Source organism: Rhincodon typus, chromosome 1 (assembly GCF_021869965.1).
Source record: "Rhincodon typus isolate 14 chromosome 1, sRhiTyp1.1, whole genome shotgun sequence".
NCBI classification, from domain to species: Eukaryota; Metazoa; Chordata; class Chondrichthyes; order Orectolobiformes; family Rhincodontidae; genus Rhincodon; species Rhincodon typus.
Window position 1 is genome coordinate 82,795,896 of NC_063332.1, and position 26,531 is coordinate 82,822,426.

Sequence of the window (26,531 nt, forward strand, 5' to 3'; positions counted from 1 at the left end):
CATCTGCAGTTCCTACTATCTCTGATCCATCAACCCAATCTCTTTCCTAGTCCTACCTTTGTCATTGCTATCTACATGGACCACAACAATAGGATCCTTCCCCTCCCTTCACATGCAAAAATTCAAAAAAGGTGCATCAGCTATGCCTAACAAAAGAAGTTCAAGACTGTACAAGAACAAAAGAAAATGGTTTCAAAGTTGCCAGAAGCAGCAGTAAAACTGAGGATTAGGACGTTTTTACAATACAGCAAAGGAGAACCAGGAAACTGATTTACAAAAAGGGGGAAATAATAATGATTGCAAAAAACATTGGAAAAGATTTAAAAGCTTCTCCTGTGTGTAAACAGTAAAATTCATTCAAGAAACAAGAAATCTCTCAGAACTAAAGATTCAAGTGACGAAGGAGAATGAGCAGGTGAAAAAAATTAATATAAGTAAAATATCGTATTGGAGAAAATAATAGAAGTGAAAGGTGATAAATCCCTCGATCCTAATAATCTACATCCCAGAGTACTGAAGGAGGTGGCACAGGGCAGCACAGTGGCTCAGTGATTAGCACTGCTGCCTCACAGTGCTAGGGACGCAGGTTCGATTCCATGCTTGGGCAACTGTCTGTGTGGAGTTAGCACATTCTCCCCGTGTCTGTGTGGGTTTCCTCCCACAGTCCAAAGATGTGCAGGTTAGGTGAATTGGCCATGCTAAATTGCCCACAGTGTTCAGGGATGTGTAGGTTAGGTGGGTTATAGGGAGATGGGTCTGGGTGGGATGCTCTGAGGGTCGGTGTGGACTTGATGGCTGTAGAGATAATTAATGCGCTGGCGATTGTCTTACAAAGGTGGCAAACGTCACAACCCCTGCCCCATTTAAGGGAACAAGAGAGATCCATAGACTTACAAGCCTGATAGCAAAGCCAGGAAAAAGCTGACATCTATTATACAGGATGTCATAAGTGGATATTTAAGTGATCATGATCTGATCAGGCATATTCAACATGGATTTGGAAATTGGAAATTGTGTTCACCAAGCATGTTGGAGATGTTAATAACAAAACTGATAATGGAGAACTGATGGACATAGCGTAATTTTCAGAAGGTGTTTGATAAAGACCCACAGGAGGCTAGTTAGAGAAATTAAAATGTGGAGTAGGAGATAATGTATTGATTAAAGATTGGCAAACAGAGAGTAGGAATAAATGTGTCATTCACACATTGGCAGGCTATGATCAGTAAGTACTGCAAGGATCAGTAGGATCAAGCCCCACATGTTCATAATATATACCAATTATTTGGGTTTGGGAATCGAATATAGTATTCCCAATACAATATTGTGTAAAGCTGAGTGGGAATGTATGTAGTGAGGAAGATGTTAAGTGGCTTCACAAGGATTTGGACAGGGCAAAAACATGGCAGAAGGAATATAATGTGGAAAATTAGAGACTTTCCACTTTGGTAGGAGAAACAGATGTACAGATTATTTCTTAAATAGTAAGAAGTTGGTAACTAATGAAGAACAAAGGGATCTTGATGAGTTACTGAAGGCCAACATGCACCATGCAGCAAACTACTGGGAAGCCAACTAGAATGTTGGCCTTTGTCACAAGAGAATTTGAATACAGCAGTAGTGAAGTCTTGCTTCACTTATATAGGAGCTTGGTTATGTTGCACTTGGAATACTGTGTACAGTTTTGATATCCCTATCTCAGGAAAGGTGATATGCCATAGATGGAGTGTAACAAAAGTTCACCAGTTTGTTCCCAGGGTGGCAGGACTGGTCTATGATGAGAGATGAGGCAAGCTGCACTGAAGAATAAGGGGTGTCATTTAGATCAAGGATGAGTTTTTTTTAAATTCGGTGGTTTGTGAACCTTTGGAATCCTCTATCACAGATGGCAATAGGAGGTCAGCCTTTGAGTATGTTTAAGGTCACAGATGTCCTGTTACTGGTGGTGTACAGGATTGTGGGGATGGGGTGAGTTAAAAGGTATTAACGTGTTTGATCAGCCATGATCGTATTAAATGGCATGACAGGCATGATGGCCCACTCCTGTCCCTGTGTTCACTAGCTGCCACAAACTACAGCTACAACACATTGTCTGCTCAGCCATCTCTGTTCTATTTAATTAATTCACTTAGATGTTTAAATATTTTAAAAGTGAATTTATTAACTGAGTTCTTCAGTAATAAAGTCTGCTGATTTAACACACTAGGGCAGTCTAGATATTTGAAAGAAATATCCACTAATCACGTACTGGATTTCATGTGCCTTCACACTTCAGTTCTAACAAGTAGAAATAGGTTGAAGGGGCTGTCTACATTAAGTTGCTCCCCTTTCCCCGCCCACCCACCCCGCCTCCACACCTCATTGCAGATCCACATTCTGTGTGCACACTATCTTCAGAATCTCTGAACAGTCGGTAGATCCTGTAAATTGTGTAATTACCAATAAAATACACGACGCAGTCTGACATTTAAAGCAAATGTGGTCTAGAACAAAATGCACATTTCCGAGAAATTGGTATATGATATTTGATCCACACAGATGTATGATGCTGAAGTAAATTGTTTTGGTACTTTTATGATTTCAGTTTTATATTTGACTAAGCCAATAAATAGATTTCATCAGACTAGAGTTCATCATTTTTTTGTTGAAGACCCATCACAGAATAAGGTTTCAGCAATCCAGACAGCCAGTAATTTGCAATTCATAATCTATCTGCTGACTATTCAACCAATTCAAAACTCCAGAGGCCTTCTCAAATCTGACTGACATCATGATTTAACATCACTATAGAACCTTGTACTTTTCTACTCAGTTTGTGCTGATTGTGTCTGACAGTCTTTGCCATTCAGGTCAAAAGAAATGAAGATTTTGAGGCATTAGTCATTATCTTGCAATGTTGCTTGTGGCTGGTATTAGCTGAGTAATTATGCCAAAACTATCATGTAGCAAAATAAAACTTCTTTTTATATTCCCATTTGTAATTGGCATTTTTTAAAAATTCTGTTTCTAGCTATAGCAATTACATTTTGCTATTCAATCTGGTAGTTGAGACACTGTGTAACAATTGGTGGAACTGCATATTTACCTGTCGCTAGCACCCGAAAGCCTTTACCACTGCACTAATATCCATTATGGGATCAGGTGTTTTATTCCACTAAAGATTTTCAAAAGCAATTGACCAACTGCTGTCTCTGTTAAATCTGTGTTTCAGAAAATGTATTTAAGGTGATTATAGTCTCCACTGCATTACTTAAAAGTGAAAGGTCTGCGAGTCATCAGAAAATAGTGACAAGATGTCCAATGAATGCATTTTTAAAAAAAAAACAAGAGATTGTCTTTATCTATTACAGTTGATTTTTATCTCCACAAACACATGCAAGACAAAATAAACAACCCATCCAAAATGCATCGTGCATGCACATGGCTGGGATACTGGAAAAGTTGTTGGAATTGGTAATTCAAAGCTGCAGGTCCCATGTATTTACTTGCAGCAAGTCTTGTTCCCCTATCACCCGTGTGCTCACTGATCGCCATTGGCTCCTGGTCAACTAACATGCTTGTTTCAAATGATCTTGGCTCTTCCTATCACTGTAATCTTCTCCAGCTCCACAGCCCATCAAGTTATCTATGCTGTTTTAATTATGACCTGTTGCACATTGCCAAATATTATTGCTTCACCATCAGATTTCATGCCTTCAATTACTTGGGCTCCAAGTTCTGGAATTCCCTCCATACATCTCTCCCTTCTGAACTTCACTTTCCTCCTTAACATATGCAATTACACCAGTTATTGCAGTGTCTCAACTACCAGATTGAATAGCAAAATGTAACTGCTATAGCTAGAAACAAAATTTTGAAAAACTGCCAATTACAAATGGGAATATAAAAAAAAGTTTTGTTTTGGCTTAATTAGACAGTTAATTTTGTGTATGGTTTTAATCTTCGGACCTAATATTGAACATAAGAGATATGGTTTAGTAAGTTTACAGATGGCACCAAAATTGGGGGTGTAGTGGACAGCAAAGAAGTTTACCTCAGAATACAATGGGATCTTGATCTGATGGGCCAATGGGCCAAATGGAGTTTAATTTAGATGAAGGTGAGGTGCTGCATTTTGGAAAGGCAAATCAGGGCAGGACTTAATCATAAGGTCCCAGGGAATCCTGAGCAGAGAGACCTTGGAGTACAGGTTCATAGTTCCTTGAAAGTGGAGTTGCAGGTAGATAGCATAGTGAAGGCGGCATTTGATATGCTTGTCTTTATTGGTCAGTGCATTGAGTATAGGAGTTGGGAGGTCATCTTGCGCCTGTATAGGACTTTGGTTAGGCCACTTTTGGAATACTGCAAGCATTTCTGGCCTCCCTACTGTTGGAAGGAAGTTCTGAAACTTGAAGGGGTTCAGAAAAGATATACAAAGATGTTGCCAGGGTTGAAAGGTTTGACCGGTAGGGAGAGGCTGAATAGGCTGTTACTATTTTCCGTGGCGTGCAGGGGTCTGAGGCATGACCTTTATAGAGATTTGTAAAATCATGAGGGGCGTGGATAGGGTAAATAGACAAGGTCTTTTCCCTGGGGTGGGGGAGTCAAAAACTAGAGGGCATAGGTTTAAGATGAGAGGGGAAAGATTTAAAACCAACCCAAGGGGCAACTTTTTCACACAGAGGGTGGTGTCTGTATGGAGTGAGCTTCCAGAGGAAGTGATAGAGGCTGATAAAATTACAACGTTTAAAAGGCATCTGGATGGGAGTATGAATAGGAAGAGCTTAGAGGGATGTGGGCCAAATCCTGGCAAACAGGACTAGATTTATCTAGGATATCTGGTTGGCGTAGTCGAGTTGGACTGAAGGGTCTGTTTCTATGCTGTACATCTCTATGACGCCAATCTGTGACTGAATGGTATAGTTTATTTTACAGTACTTCCATGAAGTGCCTTAAGAAAACACATTATGTTGAAGGTAGTAAGTAAACATAAGTTATTGTTGGCGAACTTGTTTTATAGAAGTAATTAAGCAAGTGGTGTGATGGTAAAATGAAATTGACTATGAAACTGTGCATTTGTAAGAAATATGCTGCAATCCAAAGATCCAGAATTTGTTGTCATCAAGCATTTCAGGGTTTTCTCTGTTAGGTTGCTGCATAAATTGCTGAAGGTGCAGGTCAACAGACAGCATAGTGAACCATGGTGAATGACGAGATAACAAGTGATGATAGTTAGATTCTCTTGTTGTCCGTAGTCATTACCTGACACTTTGAGGCATGAATGTTACTTGCCACTTGTAAGCCCAAGCCTGTACATTGTCCAACTTTTGCTCCATTTGGATAAGGACTGCTCCAGTATTGAAAAAGTTGCAAATGTTGTTGTACGTGACGTAATCATCTGCAAACATACCCACTTGTCACATTACAATGGAGGGATGGAAACACTGTCTTTTAAATGGTATTAAATCTATTAGAGCCATTATGGTTGAATTCTTAATCAGGTCCAGCAAAGCTCCTTGATTCCAATTCCTCTTGTCAAACTGTCCCCTTGAATCTTTAACCATTGCACTAAACAGAACCCACTGCAAATTTTAGTTGAGAAGAGAGAAAGGATGCATGTGTGTATCTTGCTCATTGAAATGATTTTTTTCTTTCCTCATTATAAACTCCACTATAAATTTTTGAACTGCTCCGTTGACGTGGCATCCGATAATAGTGAGACCAGACAATGTAAAATGAAGGGACAAGAATTGATTGCAAGCTGACTTCCAAGACAGAAAGCAGAGAATAGTGGTAATTAATTGATTTTTAGAAAGGCAGAAATTTGGGAAATGGTGTGACAGAAGGATTATCTGGTGCTGCACTTCAGTTAATATTAACAATTTAGACTTTGGAGGCTAAATCGTAATTTGCAATTTTGACAATGACAATGACAATGACAATGATTTGGTGGGGGAGGGGCACTGGAAGGCATAGAATACTGAGGAAAAGTACAACAGTTTGTCAGGTGATATTAACAAATCTGCGGATAGTGTATATAATTGACAAATTAATTTCAATACACAAGGTGTGAGCTATTACAAGAAATTTAAAAGGTAAGAAAATTAAGGTGCTTGTGTAAATTGAGGGATAATTGTTCTGCTACTGTACAAAATAATGATTTGGGATCTATTACAGTATGTCGACCTAAGAAGGCAGAAGGGGCCTCACCCAAAACAGTTCACTTTGCAGCAATCCTTAACTAATGCACTAGAATTTCATTCTTAATTTATGTGCTGAAATGGATGATCAGCACTTGGGATTGAACCTGGAACGTTGTGATTGATGTGAGAGTGCTACCAATTGAGCAACATTTACAGGCAAACCTTGTCTTAACCTTGGTCATATTACGTCTTTGCAGATAATCCTACTTGCCATAGAAGTTGTATACAAACAGTAAAGACGCATAGGATATAAAAAGTATCTCTAAGACACTGTTTCTTTCCACCTCTGTAACATTATTTGTCTCAACTCCATTTGTGCTGAAGCCCTCGTTCGTGCCCTTCTTACCTCCCTACTTGATTATTAAAAACACTCCTGGTTGATCTCACATTTAAAAACTTGAGGTCTTCAAAGTCTTTAGTGCCTGTATTATTATCCCAGCTTGTGGTAGTACTGGACAAGTCAGATCTCAGAGTGAAACCTGACTTGATAGGTCACAAGCTTAATTCTTGTAGTTAGTTATCATGATGGCTAGTCACAGAAACCTATTCATATGAGGCTGAAACATTCTTTAGAAAACAAACAGAAATATATTCCTTCAAAGCAAAAATACTATATGACAGTTTAGAAAGATCTTATCATAAACAGAAAAACCAAGTTTCAACCCTTCATTTGCTGACCTACCTTGGCTCTTGATCAAATAACATCTTGGTTTTAAAGGTCTTATCTTTGTTTTAAAATACATTCATAGTCTCACCCCTCACTGTCTCTGTTATCTCTTCTGGCCCCACAATCCTGTCTGGTATCTGCGCTGAAGTTGAAATTCTTGCATCTGTTGAGAGGAATGTCAGACAGGTGACAATGGGAAGCTGGCCACTGAGTACAGTAAACTTAAATGAGGTATCTCTGTGCACATTGGAGATTTTGAGGTATCTGGAAATTCGAGTTCTTCTTCTTAGTATTTCTCTCTCACTGCATTGTACTTGTAATATCAGCAAGTTTATTTAGATTTTGAAGAGCAGTAAGGAAGTTATCCCTGGTGTCCAGGCCAATAGTTATTCGTCATTAAGCATCACAAAAGGTGTATCTGGTCTCTGTCAAATTATCGTTTGTAGGAGTTGGCCATATATCAGTTGGCTGCTACATATCCTACATTACAGCAATAAGTATACTTCAAATATTATTTCATCATCGATAAGGTCGTAAAGCATTTTGAGATATCAGTGTGTTGTGTAAGGTGATATACAAATACAAGCCTTTCTTTCTTTTAATTTTAGTATAAGGTATTTATGTTTAAATTCTACCCCTCATAAAATTGTATTGTTTTGCTTTGCTTTATGGCCTCATTTTTCTATTTTGCTACTTAGCGATATGTACATTTGTACACTTTTCTTTCTAACAATGTGCAATGTCCATAACTTTTATACGTAAATGTAATACCGCCTTCTTAATATATTGAATTCTACCTTTTAAGCATCCCCAATTATAATCATACCACAAATGTTGTCTGTGCCTCTAGTTGTCTAGACCTTAAGCTCCAGAATACCCACCCTAGTTTTCTCTGCCTTATTTAGGACGCTCCTTAAGCCTATGTCTTTTACCATGCTTTTGGTCACCTAACCTAATATTTCCTGATATTGTTGTAATAATTTTATGTACTCATGCAAAGTATTTTGAGAGTGTTCCATTACTTTAAAAGAGCTGTATGTTGCTATGAGGAGCAAAAGATGATTCCAATGATAATACCAGAAGTACAAGGACGTAACTGTCAGGAGAGGATGAATACGCTTGGTCTCTTTCCTCTAGGCAAAAAGTCTAGGATGACTTCGTAGCTATTTTTAAAATTACGAAAAACTTTGCTGGAGTAGATACAAAGTATTTCCTCTTGTAGGGAAGAGCAAAAGTAGAACTTGTTTAACATAGGATATCCCTAGAAATCAAATAGGCGATTAAGAGGAAATTCATTTACCTAGAGAGTGGTAAGAATGTAAAACTTGCTTCAATCTCTCTCTGTTTTGGCAATTAATGGAGCTGTGTGGGTGTCTTTGTACCCTAAGGACCTGGATAATTATGAATGTGCAATAAATACTGGACTACGTACTGATGCCCCCATATCATAAAAATATATCTAAAAATGTATTTAAAGGGAAGGTACATAAACATATAAGGGAGAGGTAGATGAGAAAAGATGAGAGGATGCTCAGGTGGAACATAAACATGGCTTGTTGGGCAAATAGGTATTTCTCTTTGAGGCTAGTTGTTATTCAGTTAATTTATACTAAAAGTTTAAAAAAGAAACTTGTAGCCAGAATTCTCAAATTTGAATTTTTGTATCGGTCAAGAGGACTGTCAGTAGGTGATACTGGGAGGCTAGCCACCAATTAGAGTAAACATTAAATAAAGTATCATTGTGCACATTGGAGTCCTCGAGGTGTCTGGGATCCCTGAGGTCTTGTTCATAGTTCTTCTCACAAACTGTACTACCTTTGTACTGAAAGGCAGTTTATTCAGAATCTTGGCTTTTGAATGTTTAAATCATTATATTCATCTTCATATGGAAGGAGCCAATGTTTATGTTTTTGTCACACAGCCTAGGATCCTGATGGATGGACAAATGAGAAAATTAGGGTTTATTGACAAGAGAAGCTGTTTTATAAAAAACAAAATAAGAGCAATAGAATATTTAATCAGAAAATACTTTTCTAAGTTTTCAGATTCAATAAGCCTTTTACCAATTTTTGGTGTTTTTTTTTTTAATGAGTTACAACACTGAACTTAGGGATGGATATGGCCATAATGCACGAACAGGCAAACTGACAGTAGTGTTGTTTATGGCTCACCAGTATACCAGAGAAGATTCTGCCTTGCCCCCTGGGCATAAAGCTGCATTGAAGATTAAACTTGAATCAGAGAAAGTAGATTGATTGAAGATTAAACTGCCTGAAATCAGTAGAAATTAAAATGTAAGGCTGCCATTCTAGAGTGCTGGTTTTAATGCCTTTGCAATAGATTGAAACCCTGCCCTCATATCTGCATGTTTCAGCAGCAACCTATAGTTGTCATTGTTTTCATTTTGCTACCCATGATTTCTTGTTAATACATTGTAATGAAGAAGATCAATTAACTAAGATCACAGTAAATCTTAGTGAAAACTGAAAAGAAATTATTTTCCTCCACTAAGACGCATTTGAGGGCTGCTTTACTACTGATGTCAATGAAGTTTAAAGTTGCAAATATCCCTCATTAAATGACCAGTAGTTTAACTTCTGTTGAATAAGTATTTGTGAAATTATGAAACTTGTAGTGTTTGCTGTTATCGAGTGATGTAAGGAATATTAAAACTCTGCACTACTCATAAAATACAAAATGAATAAAATGAAATTGAATCAAGTGAACTGAACCATTCTTGATCTGCCTGAAATAATTTATGCCTTTGGCATTTTTGGATTATGTCACAGTACTACTTGATTCATTGCTTCCTGGTGTGGCACTTTTGTGTAAATGGCTTGACTGGAGCATGTTAAATTGGCTAACACTGATGTATGGTATCAATTATTCCATTAAGGTTTAACTACAGTAAATCCAATATGCTCAGGAATAATCAAAACCATAATTAATGGGAATAGTACCTTTAATTAGAATAATTTGCACTCAGTTATAATTTTATGATTATTAAATCAAAAGTGTGCATGTGTTTCTGATATGTAAGGATGATCCTGTTTGCATGACTGAAATATGTTATGCTTTCACTATGATGTATGCAGTCTGAAATTTGAAATCGAGCTGAAGTATTAAATTCAAACTGAGAAAATGGACAAGTTGCAGAGAATGGTGGCCAAAAGGATCAATTGAACTAAAGGAATATCATAAAAATATCTTCACTAAACATTACAAAGATGTTGCATTGATTTTCTATGAAAACTAAATGAAAAATTGAACATGAAAATACCACTTGTGAAGTTTGAAAGAGTATTTGCCAGGAAAATAAAATCGTGCATCATTTCAACTAATTTTGCCCTATGCTTTTGTCAATCAAATACTACATTTAATCGCTATAGGTCATTGAACAAAATAAACTGTGGTGGGTTTCAAAGAAATGTGCGAGTTTTTTTTTACCTCAATGTAATTAAATGGCCTAGTGGTATGATTTCTGGACTGTTAATTCAGAGACCCAGGTAATCTTCCGAGGAACTGAGTTCAAATCCCACCATGTGTGGTATTTTGACATTTAAGGATTCATTCCATAATCCACCTCCCCCAGCAGTATCATAATTTCCAGAGATTGAGTGCAGTTAACAAGCGTAATGTTACTGGACTAGTGATTTAGAACCCAGACTAATTTCGAGGACACAAGTTCAAATTCTACCACGGTACATGGTGAAAATATGAATTCAATAAAAATCTGGAATGAAAAGAACCATGAAGAGACAGGTGAAGGGTATCACCCCTGTGAACATGCTTGCATTATGCTAATGAGGTTACCTGAATCTGTCTAATTAATTCACACTGATTTTTCTTGGGCGATGGAGGCGGGGGGAGTCAGTTGATGATGTATCTGAATTTTCGAAAAATATAAAGTCAAACTGCACAGGAGATTGACCACATAATCTAGACTGCCACTACAATATAGGGAATAGTACTCCATTCTTGGAAATATTTACTGTCTCTCAAGTGATCTACTAAACTGTCAGATAGATACAAACAGTCAGAGCAATGTCCTGCTGTTCTGGCCAGTGTTCCCTTGTTAACATCAAAAACAGATCATCTGATTATCCATTTCCCATTTTTGGGACCTTAAAGAACTGCAACTAAAATGTACAGTTATGACAACAGGTGCTACACTCCAAAAATTAATTGATAGCAATTTTTTTTGTATTGGAAAATGCATGTAGTCTACAGTCATCTAAAGGTGTTAGACCATAAGAAATAGGAAAAGGAATAGGCTGCTCGGTCTCACACAGCTGCTTCACCATTCGATAGAATCATTGTTGATCTGACATTCCTCGCGTCCACTTTCCACATAACCCTTGAATTCCCCCTCTAGTCACAAGTCTATCTATCTCAGCCTTAAATATACACAAGGACTCAGCTCCCAAGACTCTGTGGCAGGGAGTTCCAAAGACACTCAACCCTCTGAGATAAGAAATTCCTCCTCATCTCAGTTTTAAATTGATGCTCCTTTATTCTGAGACTATGCCCACTGGTCCTAGCCTCTTCCACAAGGGAAAACATCCTCTCAGCATTTACCCTGTCAAGCCCCTTAAGAATCCAATATGTTTCAATGAGATCACCCCTCATTCTTCTAAACTCCAGTGAATAGATCCCCAAGCTGTTCAGTCTTAACTCATAAGTCAATCCCTCCATACCAGGAATCACTCAATTGAACTGATCCTTCTTTGAACTGCCTCCACTGAAATGATATCTTTCCTTAATTAAGGGGACAAAAACTGCCCTAAATGTGGTCTCACCAGCACCTTGTATAGTTGCAGTAAGACTTCCGTAATCTTACACTCCAACCCCCTTGAAATAAGAACCAACATTCGATTAGCCTTCCTGATCGCTTATTGTACCTGTGTGCAAGCTTTCTGTATTTCATGCACTAGTATCTCCAAGTCCCTGTGTGTTGCAGCTTTCCCCAGTTTTTCTCCATTGAAATTATACTCTGTTCTTTTGTTCTTCCTTCCAAAATGAACAACTTCGCATTTTCCCACATTACACTCCATTTACCAATTTACTGTTCCATAAAAGCCAGTTTATTTTGCGTCCATAAAGAATTTAATGTTACATGGTTTACATTCTTCATGATGCTGGCTGTAAATAATGATGGTTTAATATCAACAGACTGGGTATTTAATGATTTGATTAATGTTGTCTCTCTAAAAATGAATACTAAAGTATAAGATAAAGTTCGAGAAATAAAATGATATTTACTCACTAAGGCTTTTAATTTTTAATTTGTGCAGAATCTCTTTTTCTCAACAAAACTAAGTTTGGTTTCAAAACTGGCAGCTAGCTACTATCATTTTTGCAAGGCTAAGCCTTTTCGAAATACGGAGTATGCTGTTCCTGTGCCTTATGCCTTCACAATTAAGATTTCCTCTAGTTTGGCAGACAACACTGGAAATAATAAGTACATCACTATCATTAATTGAATCATAGAATAATTATAGCACAGAGGGAAGCCATTCAGCCTATTTAATCCGCACCTCAACTAGTCCCACTCCTCCTCCACTTTCCCTTAACAATGCAAGTCTCTATCCTTCAGGTGCTTATTCATTTTTACTTTTGAAAATCACAATTGAATCTGCCTTCACTACCCCCTCAGACAATACATCCCAGATTCTAACCATTCTTAGGGTTGAATTTTTTCAGAAATTGATGAATTGTCAATGACCACCACCCACATCGCTTCAGCGCAGTACCCCACATCTTCCAATGCACTATTGTTTCTTCCTCTCAACGTATGTTGAGTTTTACCCCTTCACAGTTATTGTTCCCTGTGCATCACATTACGCTGCCTCCAATTCCCAGAATTGACTTGCCCAATTTCAGCGATCTATTACTTTCAGAAATGACATATTTCTCTAAATGCTTCATTTCATATTAATCACATACACAGAATTTCTACTTTGAAAAGATTCCTAAATTGCACCTTGAAAATATTTGGTCTGAAAGAATCCTGTGTAACACTGCTACTACGATATATTCTGTGTACCATTATCTTTCTTATACATTCCAGACTTATGTAATATGTAAAACAGCACACCAGTTAAAATGCAACTGGGCATCAGGTGAATCCAGCTTGTAGGAGATAGTTTTACATTTGATTTTCCTGGCTACTATATCATAACTGTAGATCCGTAAGAAACTAAGAGTGGGATCTTCCCAACCTCTGAAAGATGTGAGTATCGGTGAGAAAGTTGGGAGAATCGCTGAAATTGGCCGTGAGGAATGCCTTACCATCAAAAGCAAAAAGTCCCAATTTCCAACAGCATATTGAATGGCAAGAAAAGATTCTCATTGGCGGGAGGTCTATCAGCATGTATTAACATTGTCACATCATTGATATACAGTTTTCCATTCTCCCACCCACCAGAGAGAAACTAGACAGCAGCAATTCAGACAGCTGGTAACCTGGTGACTTCAACTTGCTGCTTATCCCTCCATCAATCACCAACATCTCTCAGTGCGCTGCATGAACAGTGACTGCATACATCACCATCCCCTCTCTCCCCCACACCCCCCAAAAAAAATCTCAGATCTCCAAGCCCCCATAATGGTGCCAAATTATTCATGGCTGGTCTTTTAAGATGGCATTGGTGCTAGGAATCCTGGGATATCCCAGCAGTGACCAGAAGCTTGTGGCAAGTGGGAGAATATGATAACCATATATGTAATGAGGGGAGTTTGGAAAGACAGTGCAAGAAAACTCAGTAGGGCTCATAGTGAAACCATCCATGCAGATTGCCAAAATTGACACTTAGCTGATTTTGGATAAGATTCTGCCCCAAGCATTAAAAGTTACAGAATGGATTCTTAACAACTTTTTGAACTTAATTTTTTTTGGTACCACTTGCATATTAGTGAGCAGGCCTTTGGTCTCCCAGGACAGATTTTGACGTATAGTTGGCTAAATAATTTGGGTATGCTGAACTAACTTGATGAAAGCTTTGATACATGCTTTCCTTTGTAAGGGAAAGTGAATGTTGATGTGTGTCAGATTCAAAATACTTTTATAGGTTGATGAGCGATACCTTTTCTAAAGCCACTCATGGCCATGTCAGGATAGTGAGTGGCTTGGAGAGGGACTTGCCGCTGGTGATGTGCCCATTATTCTGCTGCCATTGTCCTTCTCGATGAAAATGTCATGGATTTGGAAAATGTTATCTAAGGACCATTGATGAATTTCTGCAGTGTATCTTGTACTTTCGGTGATGGAGGGAGCGGTTGCTTGTGGATGTTGTGGCAATCAAGCGAGCTGCTTGGTCCTGGATGAAGTCAAGCTTCTTGAATGTTGTTGAAGCTGCATCCAATTAGGCGAGAATATTCCATCACACTCCCGACTTGTGCCCTGTAGACGGTGAACAGGCTTTGCAAAGTCAGGAGATGACTTACTCGTCACAGTATTCCTAGCTTCTGACCTGCTGTTGTTGCCACTGTGTTTATGTGATGAGTCCAGTTGAGTTTCCGGCTGTTAACCAGGTAATCCCTCCAGGATATTGATAGTGGGGGATTCAGTGATAGTATCACCATTGAATGTCAAGGGGTAATGGTTATATTGTCTCTTATTGGAGATGATCATTGCCTAGAATTTGTGTGGTGCAAATGTTAGATGTCATTTGTCAGCACAAGCCTGGATATTGTCCAGATTGTTGTGAAGTTGGGTGGAGTACTTGTGGATTGGCAGGCAGGAAGTTAGAATTTGGTGTTTGCAAAATATTGGTGTTTGTAAAATGCCACGTGGGGGAAGCAGTGCATGGTCCCATTAAAAGACGATGTGCTTTTGCTATACTTAGAAATTCAAAAAGGACGTCTGTCGGCAGTAGCTTGTGGGTGTGCAGGTGCACAGAGCGTCTGAATTGAAACATTTGTATCAAAAAGTCTGTATTGATAGCAGGCCAAGTAGTAGTTTTGCTATCAAGACAACAAGTTTTGATTTTAGCCAATCAATGTGAATCAGGCATTTAGATGCCAAAAACCAATTAAAATCTAAATCTGATGGTTTTCACAACATCAGACCAATCCTATTGTAAGAAATATTGATATGTTATCAAGGGTATTAAAGAAGGGACAGTTAGGCAAAGAGAAGAGATCCAACTGCCATCTGCCAGAGTTAACAGCTCTTAGCTCTCAAGACAGAATTTCTAGCTCTGTCTTCTTTATCTAAAGCTTAGAGCACCATCTAAATCAATGATACCTACAGCACAACTAATTAATAACCCCTGACAGAAGAATCCCATGGAGAATGTGGTCCTGACAGCATATTCAACAGAGAAAGCACAGAACATTCTGGAAGAGACATAACTTGCCTGTGATTTTGAGAGACCAATTTTTTTTTTATTTTGTATTATATAAGTGGGATTTATATTTATTGGAACTGCATAACATTAGAATCTTGTTTTATTCGGGAATAGTTAGTAGTTAGAAGAGGTTTATCTGATTTTGTTAATAATTTAGTTAATAATAATTTTGTTCACTGTTAGGGTTAGAAAACTAAATTATTACTTGTTGCTTGTAAAGTGAGTGTCAGGGATTTACTTTATTTAGCCACGAATTTGCGGGAAAGCAGGTTGCACCACTTTTCACAATCCTTTTACCAGATTATGGGACAAGGTGCGCCTGTCTGGGTGTTTCGGTTTTAGTTCTGAGTGGGGAGTGGGGGTGGTGCGGTGGTGGGAAATCAACCTCTGCTTTATAACAAGATCTTGTTGCATTTGAACATGGACTGCTTCAGTATCTGAGAAGTTGTGAATGTTGCTGAACATTGTGCAAGTCATCAGTGAACATCCCCATTTCTGACCTTATAATAGAGGAAAAGTCATTGCTGAAGCAGTGAAGATGGTTGGATGGTGATGTCCTGGAGCTGAGATGACTGACCTCCAACAACCACAACCATCTTCCTATGTCATGGAGGTGCCGGTTTTGGACTGGGGTGGACAAAGTCAGAAGTCACACGACAGCAGTTTACAGCAGTATTTAGAGTCACAAGCTTTCCGTGCGTAGCACCTTCTGACTTCACCTGACGAAGGGGCTACATTCCAAAAGCTTGTGATTTAAAATCAAATCAAAATTGTTATTTTCTTATAGTGGACTAATTATTCCCATTCATTTTCCATTTTCCACTCAATTTCATTATGTGAATAACTAAGTGAAAATGAGTGGTCCATCTTTAATACTTTGGTTGTACCAGAAAATAACAAATGAACAGCATCATTTCTAGGCTGCATGAACATCACCTCAGAATGCCCAACTCAGCTAATGATAATTTTTATTTGTCTATTTTTCTAATTTATTCCTATGATCTGTAATGCTGGAGTTTTTATTTATTTTCCTATTTTTTTCCCTAAGATTTTGTACTTGAAAATCTGTACCTAGGTACCTTTTGTATCTAAGATCAAACTGTAAGTGGTGACTTGTAAACTTTTCACTGTACTCATGTAAATGTGACAATAAATTCAATTCAATTAATATATTAGGAAGCTTCTAAGACAGTAGATAATCTCCAGTAATCTAACTAAACTGAATGTAGAAAGACAAATCACTTATGAATTTATAGCACATAATTATAGGAATAGTTAAGTACTGTTATACCTTACCCCTTTGGCACCAAATGTGTTTAGAACAACTACTTTTAAACTTATTTTCTGATTTAAGTTAGCTGTTTGGAATGTATTTTAATGGCAGACAGAATTGCTGGTAGAAATTGTTTTGCATGTGGAGAGCTTAAATTTTATTTGAAAGATGAAAGTTCATTGCTTAAATTTAGAGCGAGATAGTGCTGATGTAAAAATATCACTTAAATGTAATTATGATCTCTTGGTTGAAGCAATATCTTAGCAGTGAGCAACATGGGCTACAGTGCCTGAAACAGAAAAAAATATAGCAGTCATATCAAAAGATGTCATTGTGGGCAAATTGTAAAATAAGCTCAAGTCATTAAAAGATTAAAAGTGGTTGTCAGTAAAAACGCCTCATAGTGGTAGTAAGACAAAAAACACACACAGTGAATTTGAAACCATGATAAAGAGAAGGGTTAAAGTTCACAGTGCTGGTTTGTTGTAAATGGTTCTCATGGATTTTTCTTTTCCCATAGGTTTTCTGGGTTCATTGTTTGAACGGCCTATTCCATTCGGTTATTCTGTTTTGGTTCCCACTGAAAGCCCTTGAGCATGGTGAGCAGCGTAGAAAAACATAAATGTTTAGTGAGATCTTTTCAGATTATCTTAATTCTTCATGCATACAATCCATGGTTTGTTGAGTTTTTTTCTCCTAAATATGGAATTAAATATTTACTCATCTGTTCAGCTTCAGTCTCTGCTTGTCCAGAGCCGAATGTTTTACCAACATTTATTGAAATAAAAACTCTCAATATTTGCATGATAGTGAAACAAAGCAAAACGAAAAAGACTCTGTAAAATTATTAGTGCAGAAAAGTAAATATTGTGGGGTAGGGTTGGGGTGATTTGGATGCTTAGGTTCCTATTTTTAAAACAATCAATTTGCCATGCATACAAATTTTGCTCAACTATTTTTTCAGAGTTATTCTTTACTAAGCTGTGTAAAAACAGCATTATAAGACAGATCAATAGCGGTATAAATTGAGTTTCCTCTTTCAAGCTCTAGATTACTACAGCATTCCTTTTTAAATGGGGGAGAAGAAAGCAAGGGAGACCGCGATAAGCTGACAGACCTCAACGAAAGAAAATTCTGTGCTTGTGCTGCAACAATCGCTAGGAAGATCTGAGTAAAGCAGTGTTTTTTAAGTTTCCTATAAGAAGTTTTAAATCAGGGATTAGGCAATTCATTGGCATTTGGTAGGTACGCACCCTTAACACAGGTACAGTGTGGTAAGTCCTGAAATTGTCCGTTTTGTTTTGAGCCCATAAAATGGTTGCAACTATCCTGTGTCATGTGGGATCTTTACCTTTAAATTTAGACATTCAAAAGTGGATTTCACCATAATTTTCTACAGTATTCATTTGGTTGTCTGTGAAATGTTTCCTGGAAATTTGTACCTGCAAATTATTTATCCAACTTCTTCCATCCTCTCCATAATTACGGAGTTCTCCTTGTTTTACTTCCTAAGAAATATTGAAAAAAAGTTAATTTTGGAGTGATACTGGTTGAAGGAGACTAGGCAACAATTTTGTCATTTTAAAGATCATTTAAAAGTTAAGGTGAATAATACCAATGACATTTATGGTAATATATTTCATTTATTGCAGCATAAAAAATTCAGTCATTGTTTTTGCTATGGATATACAAAAGCCTTTGCTGTGTTAGATTTATTGTCCTTGTTCTCATTAAATGTCCTTAGCTCACTTCTTATGGAGTTTACTCTCATTTTTTCACTGCCAGTACGTATCAAACTGAGAGGCCTGAATTTCCCAAAATCATTCTTCCAATTTGGTATAAAAGTGTTTGAAGAAACGTTGTTCTGTGCATTTCACTAAAACTGCCTCAGTGCACAGTAAGAAGTAAAGAAAAAGGAAATTCTGCTGCAGCTATTACATCTTTATTACAGTAATCCTGAAGGGACAGTTTCTGTGATGCCCTTACAGAATAACTTGGTTCTTCTAAATATCAGATCGCACATTAACTATGAAAAATCTGCTGCTACGATATGACTAGCAGATGTGGGATTATTTTCTTGGAGCTTTCAGCAACTACTAATTTGAACTATTGAACTCACTTTAGCATTTTTTTGCTTCTTCCAGACATAGCATTTGGAAATGGAAAGACGCCTGGCCGCTTACTACTAGGAAATATGGTTTATACAGTAAGTTAGTTTTGTAATTCCTCATAACCTATAGATATTGTGATATTAATGGAGGATTAATTCTTGCATGTCTCCTGGTGAATTTCCATAAGCTTTCTGCACATGCAAGACAAGAGTACTGAAACTACAGTATTGAAAAAGTTGAGACAACAAGGTGCAGGGCTGGATGAACACAGCAGGCCAAGCAGTATCATAGGAGCAGAGAGGCTGACGTTTCGGGCCTAGACCCTTCATCAGAAAAGGGGGAGGGGAAGGGGGTTTTGAAATAAATAGGGAGAGAGTGGGAGGCGGATAGAAGAGGGATAGAGGAGAGGATAGGTGGAGAGGAAACAAACAGGTCGAAGAGGCGGGGATGGAGCCAGGAAAGGTGAGTGTAGGTAGGGAGTTAGGAAGGGGATAGGTCAGTCCAGGGAGGATGGACAGGTCAAGGGGGCGGGATGAGGTTGGTCGGTAGGAGATGGAGGTGCGGCTTGAGGTGGGAGGAAGAACAGGTTAGGGAGGCAGGGACGAGCTGGACTGGTTTTGGGATGCGGTGGGGGGAGGGGAGATTTTGAAACTTGCTGCAGTGCCACAACGATGCCACCCGAAGGTTGCATGAACAGCAACTCATATTCCGCTTGGGAACCCTGCAGCCCAATGGTATCAATGTGGATTTCACAAGTTTCAAAATCTCCCCTCCCCCTACCGCATCCCAAAACCAGTCCAGCTCGTCCCTGCCTCCCTAACCTGTTCTTCCTCCCACCTATCCCCTCCTCCCACCTCAAGCCGCACCTCCATCTCCTACCGACCAACCTCATCCCGCCCCCTTGACCTGTCCGTCCTCCCTGGACTGACCTATCCCCTTCCTAACTCCCTACCTACACTCACCTTTACTGGCTCCATCCCCGCCTCTTCGACCTGTTTGTTTCCTCTCCACCTATCCTCTCCTCTATCCCTCTTCTATCCGCCTCCCACTCTCTCCCTATTTATTTCAAAACCCCCTTCCCCTCCCCCTTTTCTGATGAAGGGTCTAGGCCCGAAACGTCAGCCTCTCCTATGATGCTGCTTGGCCTGCTGTGTTCATCCAGCCCTGCACCTTGTTGTCTCGGATTCTCCAGCATCTGCAGTTCCTACTATCTCCTATTGAAAAAGTTGATTGCTTTTGCTTTGCTTTCCTTTTGAAGCTTTTCTGAAAACAAAACTAATGAGCTATTCAAACATAGTAGAACAGGTTAAATCTGACCTGTTGTTTTCTCAGTCTCTTATAAGAGACGGCAAGTTCAAGTTCTTCAATTGCCCTATACAACCAGTTTACAGGAAAAGCAGTGGCATAGTGGTATTATCGCTAGACTCTTAATCCAGAGACCCAGGTAATGTTCTGTGGTCCCAGGTTCAAATCCTAACATAAATTCAAAACACATCTGTAACTAAGAGTCTAATGATGACCATGAAACCATTGTCGATTGCTGGAAAAACCTGTCTGGTTAATTAATGTCCCTTAGGAAAAGAAACTGCTCCTATGATGATGCTTGGCCTGCTGTGTTCATCCAGCCCTGCACCTTGTTGTCTCGGATTCTCCAGCATCGGCAGTTCCTACTATCTCTGCCGTGCATATCAGGTCTGGCCTACATATGACTCCACAGCCACAACAATGTGGTTGATTCTCAACAGCCCTCTGGGAAATTAGGTATGGGCAATAAATGCTGGCCTAACCAGTGACACTCACATCTAGTGAATGAATTTTTAAAATATTTAAGATGAATCGAGGTTTTAAAAAAACCTTTAAATCATAAAGACGAAAAGTGCAATATTTTCTGAGGAAAGGCAAAGGCTATTCAAAATCATCTCATCTACACTGTTAGCTGAACTATATTGTGGGCTACTTTATCTCTAACAGATTCTTGCCAGATTATTTGAATTTTTTTTGAGTTAAGGTACTTATTTGAGATGTTTGTTTCCCATAGTAGATCACTGCTGTCAACCACAATCATCATGTATTTGCTATCTCCAGAGCAGTAAATATTCTTGCCTTATCTTGAATCTTTTTACTTCCAAATAATAAAACAAATAAGTCTGCAAAGCTACATCTTTTGTCAGTCCTAACTTCGAGTGTTCTATGCACCTTTGTATTGAATTTACCCGAATCCTTTTGAGTTGCTTCTGTGATTCGTCTGTGATCATTTTCCTGCCCATCTCATCTCGTGAAATGCAGTGGTTACAATATACAAACATGACAACCATTTTGACACCGCATGGCCCTACAAACAGCAATGAGATTAATATTCATATAATCCTTTTCAAGCAATCAGGATTCTCAATTAATTTAACAGGTGAAAAATTCTTTCACCGGTTCTGAAAGGAAGTTTCGGAAAGAATATGCAGAGTACTGAAGAAACCAAAATTTACTGTACAAAACCTTTGGTAATGAAGATGATGATGGGCAGAATGTTTTCCATGTTTAAGAACCCCATAATGGATTCTGAATGAAATTACCTATTCGTAAACAATCTCCAAAGCAAGTATCCATTGGCAGAGTGCTAGGAAAGTAAATGTCATAATGTCAAATGGCGCTGTAACAAACATTATCCAACCATTGAAGGAGCACAGTTGATGAAAGTGTTATCTTCGGCAATAAGGATAATTCCCTAGCTGTTTTCTATTGAACTTGCACATTGGAAATACACAGATCTAATAAGTATTTTCAATCTTTAATGATTTGGAAAAGGTTATAGAACAGCTCAAGTTTCTAAATAAATGTTATAGAAATAATTTTCTATTTTCCAAATTTAAAAAGATACATAGAAATGCACATTAGTACCTACATTTTTTGTTTTCTGAATATATGAAAATATAAATTTTATTTTTCTAAATGCCTACACCTGAATATTAGACCATTACAACAAAACCACATCAACTCTTGGTGCAAAATTTAACTAGCATCACAGATATTGACTGAGTCAGCAATGGGAGCACATGAAATTTGACCGATCAGCTGAAAAATACATATTTGGGGCATTCTTTTCTAGAAGCATATCTACAGACCATGAGTGCACATTCATGGTCCTAGGTAGTATTGAGACAAGATATCCGTCCTATGGAACATTAAAGCAGTCCACAGATCTAAGATTAAAAGAGTGTTTAAGGAATCCAGAATCACAAAGCAACAAAGACGGTCAAGAAATGCTGGCTAGCCAGTGCCACCCACATCCTACAAGTGAATAAAAAAGATTGTTATGGTACAGGAGGACGCTGTTGGCCGATTGTGGTCTTCACCAGCTCTCTGAACATTTTGACTTTGTGCCAAACTTCTTGCCATCTGCCTTAAGCCTGCGCGTTGTTTCTATTTTAATAATCATTCACTGCCTTGATGCTTCAGTTGATCATGCCTCCACCATACTTCCAGATGATGCATTCCAAACACTTGCTGTATGATTTTTTTTTTTTGACTTTCATTTGTTTCTTTTGCAAAATGCTTTAAAACTGTGCTTTCTGGTATTCTATCATTTTACTAGTGGGAATACACTTACCCTACCGACTTTGTCCAGACCCCTCATGATTTTGAAAACTTTCACCAAGTCCCCTCCATGCTTTCTTCTGTCCAAAGAAAACAGTCCCAACTTCTCCAATCCATCCTCATAACTGAAGCTTCTCATCCCTCAGTCTTGTAAATATCTTCTGCATTCTCTTAAATGCATTCCCATCCTCCCAAAGTGTGGAGCTCAGAACTGTGCACAATCTCTCAGCTACAGTCTAACCAGTCAACTTTGTAGGTTCATCATCACCTCTCTGCTCTTGTACTTATGCCCTTATTATTGAACCTTGAAATACTACATGTTTTATTAACAGTTCTCTCTATTGTGCTGCTACCTTTTAATGACATGCTCATATGCACTCAAGTCTCTCTGCTCCTATACACCCCTTAAAATAAAACACTTTATTTTGTACTGTTTCTTCATGTTCTTTATACCAAAGTGCATCACCTTCCACATCTCCACATTGAACTTCATCTGCCACCTATCTACCTCTGATGAAGAGTCATCTAGACTTGGAACATTAGCTTGCTCTCTCTCCATGGATGCTGCCTGACCCACTGTGATCTCCACCTTTTTTTGTTTTCTGCCCACTTTGCCAACTTGGCGATGTATTTTTGAAATTCTGCTCTGTCCTCCTCACAAACTACAATTCTTCCAGGTTTTGTATGGACTGTGAACGTTGAAATTGTCCCTGCACATTAATATCTAGATCATTTATATATCTCAAGAAAAGCAAGGCTCCCAGGGGATTCTACTCCAAACCTTCCTGCAGCCCAAAATATGCCCACAGACATTATGCTTTTTTTCCTATACTAAGGCTTTTCTTTTTAATCTACGCTATTACTGTTTCTTTATTCCATAATTTCTCACTTCCAACAGGTCACTTGCATGTCACTGTATTGAATGCCTTTTTAATGACAGTGTATAACTCATTAACAACTTTGGCCTCATCAATACTCTGTTACCTCTTCCAAAAAGCTCCAGTCAGACCCAATTTTCCCCTAACAAATCCATGCTAACTCTTCTGAATCAATCTGCACTTTTCCAGGTGATTATTAATTCTGTTCCCAATAATTGTTTCTAGAAGTTTCCCCACCACATCTGATCTATATGTCATCTTGAATTCTGGAATTGCTTTTAGTGGGTTCAGGTATAGAAGATAATTAAGCTTTCAGCTGCTGTGTAACTTTGCGTTGTTTATGCAGTGAGTGATCCAGTTGTCTTTGAGGGGAGAGATTATAATAAACTAACTTATAACCAAAAGTTTGTCACAAACTGAACATGTAATTCACATTGTTTTACAAGCATATGAAATCATTTAAGTTTCCTGCATGATCTGTCTTTGTTGGATGCGTTGTATCTACAAGAGGCACGTGAGTTGGAAATTAATTTCCCCTAGGGGATAGAACATTGTTTGGATTGCTGTCTCACAGGATAGTTCTGCATGTATGCCCTGCAGTAGCCTGCACATATGGCAGAAAGCCACCAGATCCATGTTATTTTGAGACAAGAATCACTTTAGTTTCCAAATATCATGGAGAGGAAAACAGACTGTGTTTGATGGTATTGGAGCCGTTTAGCTAGAGGCACAATTTGTTCTGGAGCATAGATCTTCAGTACGATAACTGAGATGCCCTCACATAACAGTGCACTCAGTCATTTCCTGATATATTGAGTCAATCAAGTTGCCTGAAAACTGATATCTGTAACATTGGGCACCACGGGAGGACACCAAAATAGATCATCCATTCGTCAATTCTAGCTGAAGATGTCTACAAATGCTTCAGCTTGGCCTTGTTCAGTGACGTGCTGGGGCCACTATCATTCCTGTGGTGGAATCAATTTCTCAGTTAATTGTTTACCACCATTCATAGAATGTGATGGGACAGCAGAACATTGATATGATATGTTAGTTGTGAGATCGCTTAATTCTGCTGCAGCTATTTAGCACACATGTAGGCTTCTGTTGAAACCTCACCAGATGCGATGTCTGATTTTTAGGTTTGCCTACTACTGCTCCTGGCATGTTCTCATACATTCTTCATTGGGCCAGAGTTGATGCCCTGATTTAAGATTATTGCGACAGTGACATGCATTGCCCTGTCAAGTCTGGTGCTGCTTGTGGAGGGCTGCAGATCTCCAGTGTTATGCAGCTGGCACAGCTCTTTGAGAGAAAGACCTTTACTCCCGATTGAATCAGAGTTACAGACAAGACAGCTGGGCCTGTAACAACAGTGCTAGTTGCTGACTGTGAAACCCGACCAGTTTAGACTGTAAGGTTTCTTTCTTCATCAAAGGTAAAATGCAATGCCCAAGTGAAAAGTCTTTGGATTGGGAAGGGAAAGGAAAGAAGCGGGGTATGGTGTAAAAATTAGGGCCAGACTGTACAGGAGAGATAGTGCTTTTACACACAGAGAGTGGTGGAGGTTTGGAGCTCTCTTCTACGAATAGCAGATGATACTAGATTAATTATTAATTTTAAGTCTGAGATAGGTAATTTTTTGTTAAGCAAAAGTATTAAGAAATATGGGCTAAAAGCAGGTATATGGAGTTAGGCTACAGATAAGCTACGATCTCATGGAATGGCAGAACAGGCTTGAGGGGCTGAATGGCCTACTCTTGTTCTTGTATTCCTATGAAATGCAGTGTTTTAAATAAATACATGTAATTCAGAATAATGCTGCACTCATTAACCAGATAAAGTTCAAAGAAAGATCTTGCACAATGATTGTGCACGAACACATTTAAGAATAATATTGCCTGCTTACTTCCACCTAGCCAACCTATTCAGAGCTGTTATAACACACCCCTGGAGCAGATGGGACTTGAAACTGGGTCACCTGGTCCAGAGCTGGGGATATGGGTATTGTAATCTGGTAGCAGCTGATACTGAAAGGAAAATAAAATGTAACTCATTACCTCAAAACTTTACCTGACATGATTGACACATGTCAAACATGAGTGCAGCAGGATGCCCATGAGGTTTAGAGGACTAGCAGGGAATTGATGCCAGAGCTGCCTGCAAGAATGAGAAATTCCACACTCTTGGAATTGAAATTTTTACTTCTGGGTAATTGAATTCTGCCTTTCTGATTTTTTCCCCAACTTCTGCCTCACCTCTGTTGCCACTTCCAGCTCTGCCAAAACCTGGAGAGAATATCTCAGGAAGGCTAGGAAATGGCTGTCAGCAAGATGACGAGAAGCAGCCTCAGAGTGATTGCTGCTGTCCTGCTGGCCACTCCGTGGAGTTGCAGGGTTGAGCAGGTCAAGGGGATGTGAGAGCAGCGAGGCCTTAGTCTTGATGAGGTTTTGGAAAACAGGCAGCTTATTTGTCGGGGAGGAACTCCACTGACTCATCCGTTACCAGGAAAGTACAAAGCATGGCTGTAACATATAAGTATATTAAATAAAGTTAAATAAATTTAACATCAATAAATAAATTTAAATAAAATTAAACAAAGCACTTTAAAAACACACATTCACATGTATATGATGTGTAATTTTTTTTGTTCAATAGTACCCAATTTTAATTCTGAATAAAATGTTGCTATATTGCTTTATCGCAGCTTTGTCCTTTTGGTATTGAGGGTTAAGTTTGTTTTCAAGAGTTTTCAATGCATCTTTTCATGGCATATGGATATTTATGGCAAGGTCAGCACTTGCTCTCAATTCCTAACTGCCTGAGAAGGGCAGTTGACCTTGACCGTTTGACTACTACTCACCCCCAACTTGATTGTTCCCTTGCCCAACTGACCCACTCAATATTCATACACCCAGATAGTAAGAACTGCAGATGCTGGAGTCAGAGATAACAAAGTGTGGAGCTGGAGAAGCACAGCAGGCCAGGCAGCATCAGAGGAGCAGGAAAGCTGACGTTTCGAGTTGGGACCCTTCTTCAGAAAAATGTATTCACCCGCTCGCCTTTTCACCCACTCACCCTTTCATCAACTTATCCACTTACCCGTTCATTAAATATTTAATCTTTAAAGCTTTATCAGAAAACAGCAGCTACTGTGGTGTTTGGTGTGTGCTCTCCTTATCCAACTCTCCTGTGTTCACTAGACTTGTCCTAGAGTGCCCAAGCTGCCCATTTCTGAATTAGCTAGAATCAGAAGCTCCCAGAGGAAATGGGCAATGTCACAAGGTCCGAAGGAACTTGGACAGCAGTAATGCACCTAGCATTGCTTGTGACCCAAAGAACTTGACTTTAATTTCCAAAATTTGGTTCAGTAATTTCTGTGGGCCCAAAATGGGGAGGTGATGGCCTAGTGATATTATTGATAGACACAGAGACACAGGTAATGTTTGGGAAACCTGAGTTCAAATCCTGCCAAAGCTTG

At 38.7% G+C, this 26,531-nt stretch overlaps 1 protein-coding gene across 1 annotated transcript in view; it reads left to right on the forward strand.

Moving 5' to 3' along the window:
- LOC109916449 (probable phospholipid-transporting ATPase IA) overlaps window positions 1-26,531 on the forward strand; it is a 274,955-nt gene that overhangs the window by 202,535 nt on the left and 45,889 nt on the right. Inside the window, exons 27-28 of the mRNA XM_048600569.1 lie at window positions 16,994-17,072; window positions 18,618-18,679. Coding sequence (XP_048456526.1) covers window positions 16,994-17,072; window positions 18,618-18,679 — 141 coding nt within the window. The remainder of the gene's footprint in view (window positions 1-16,993; window positions 17,073-18,617; window positions 18,680-26,531) is intronic.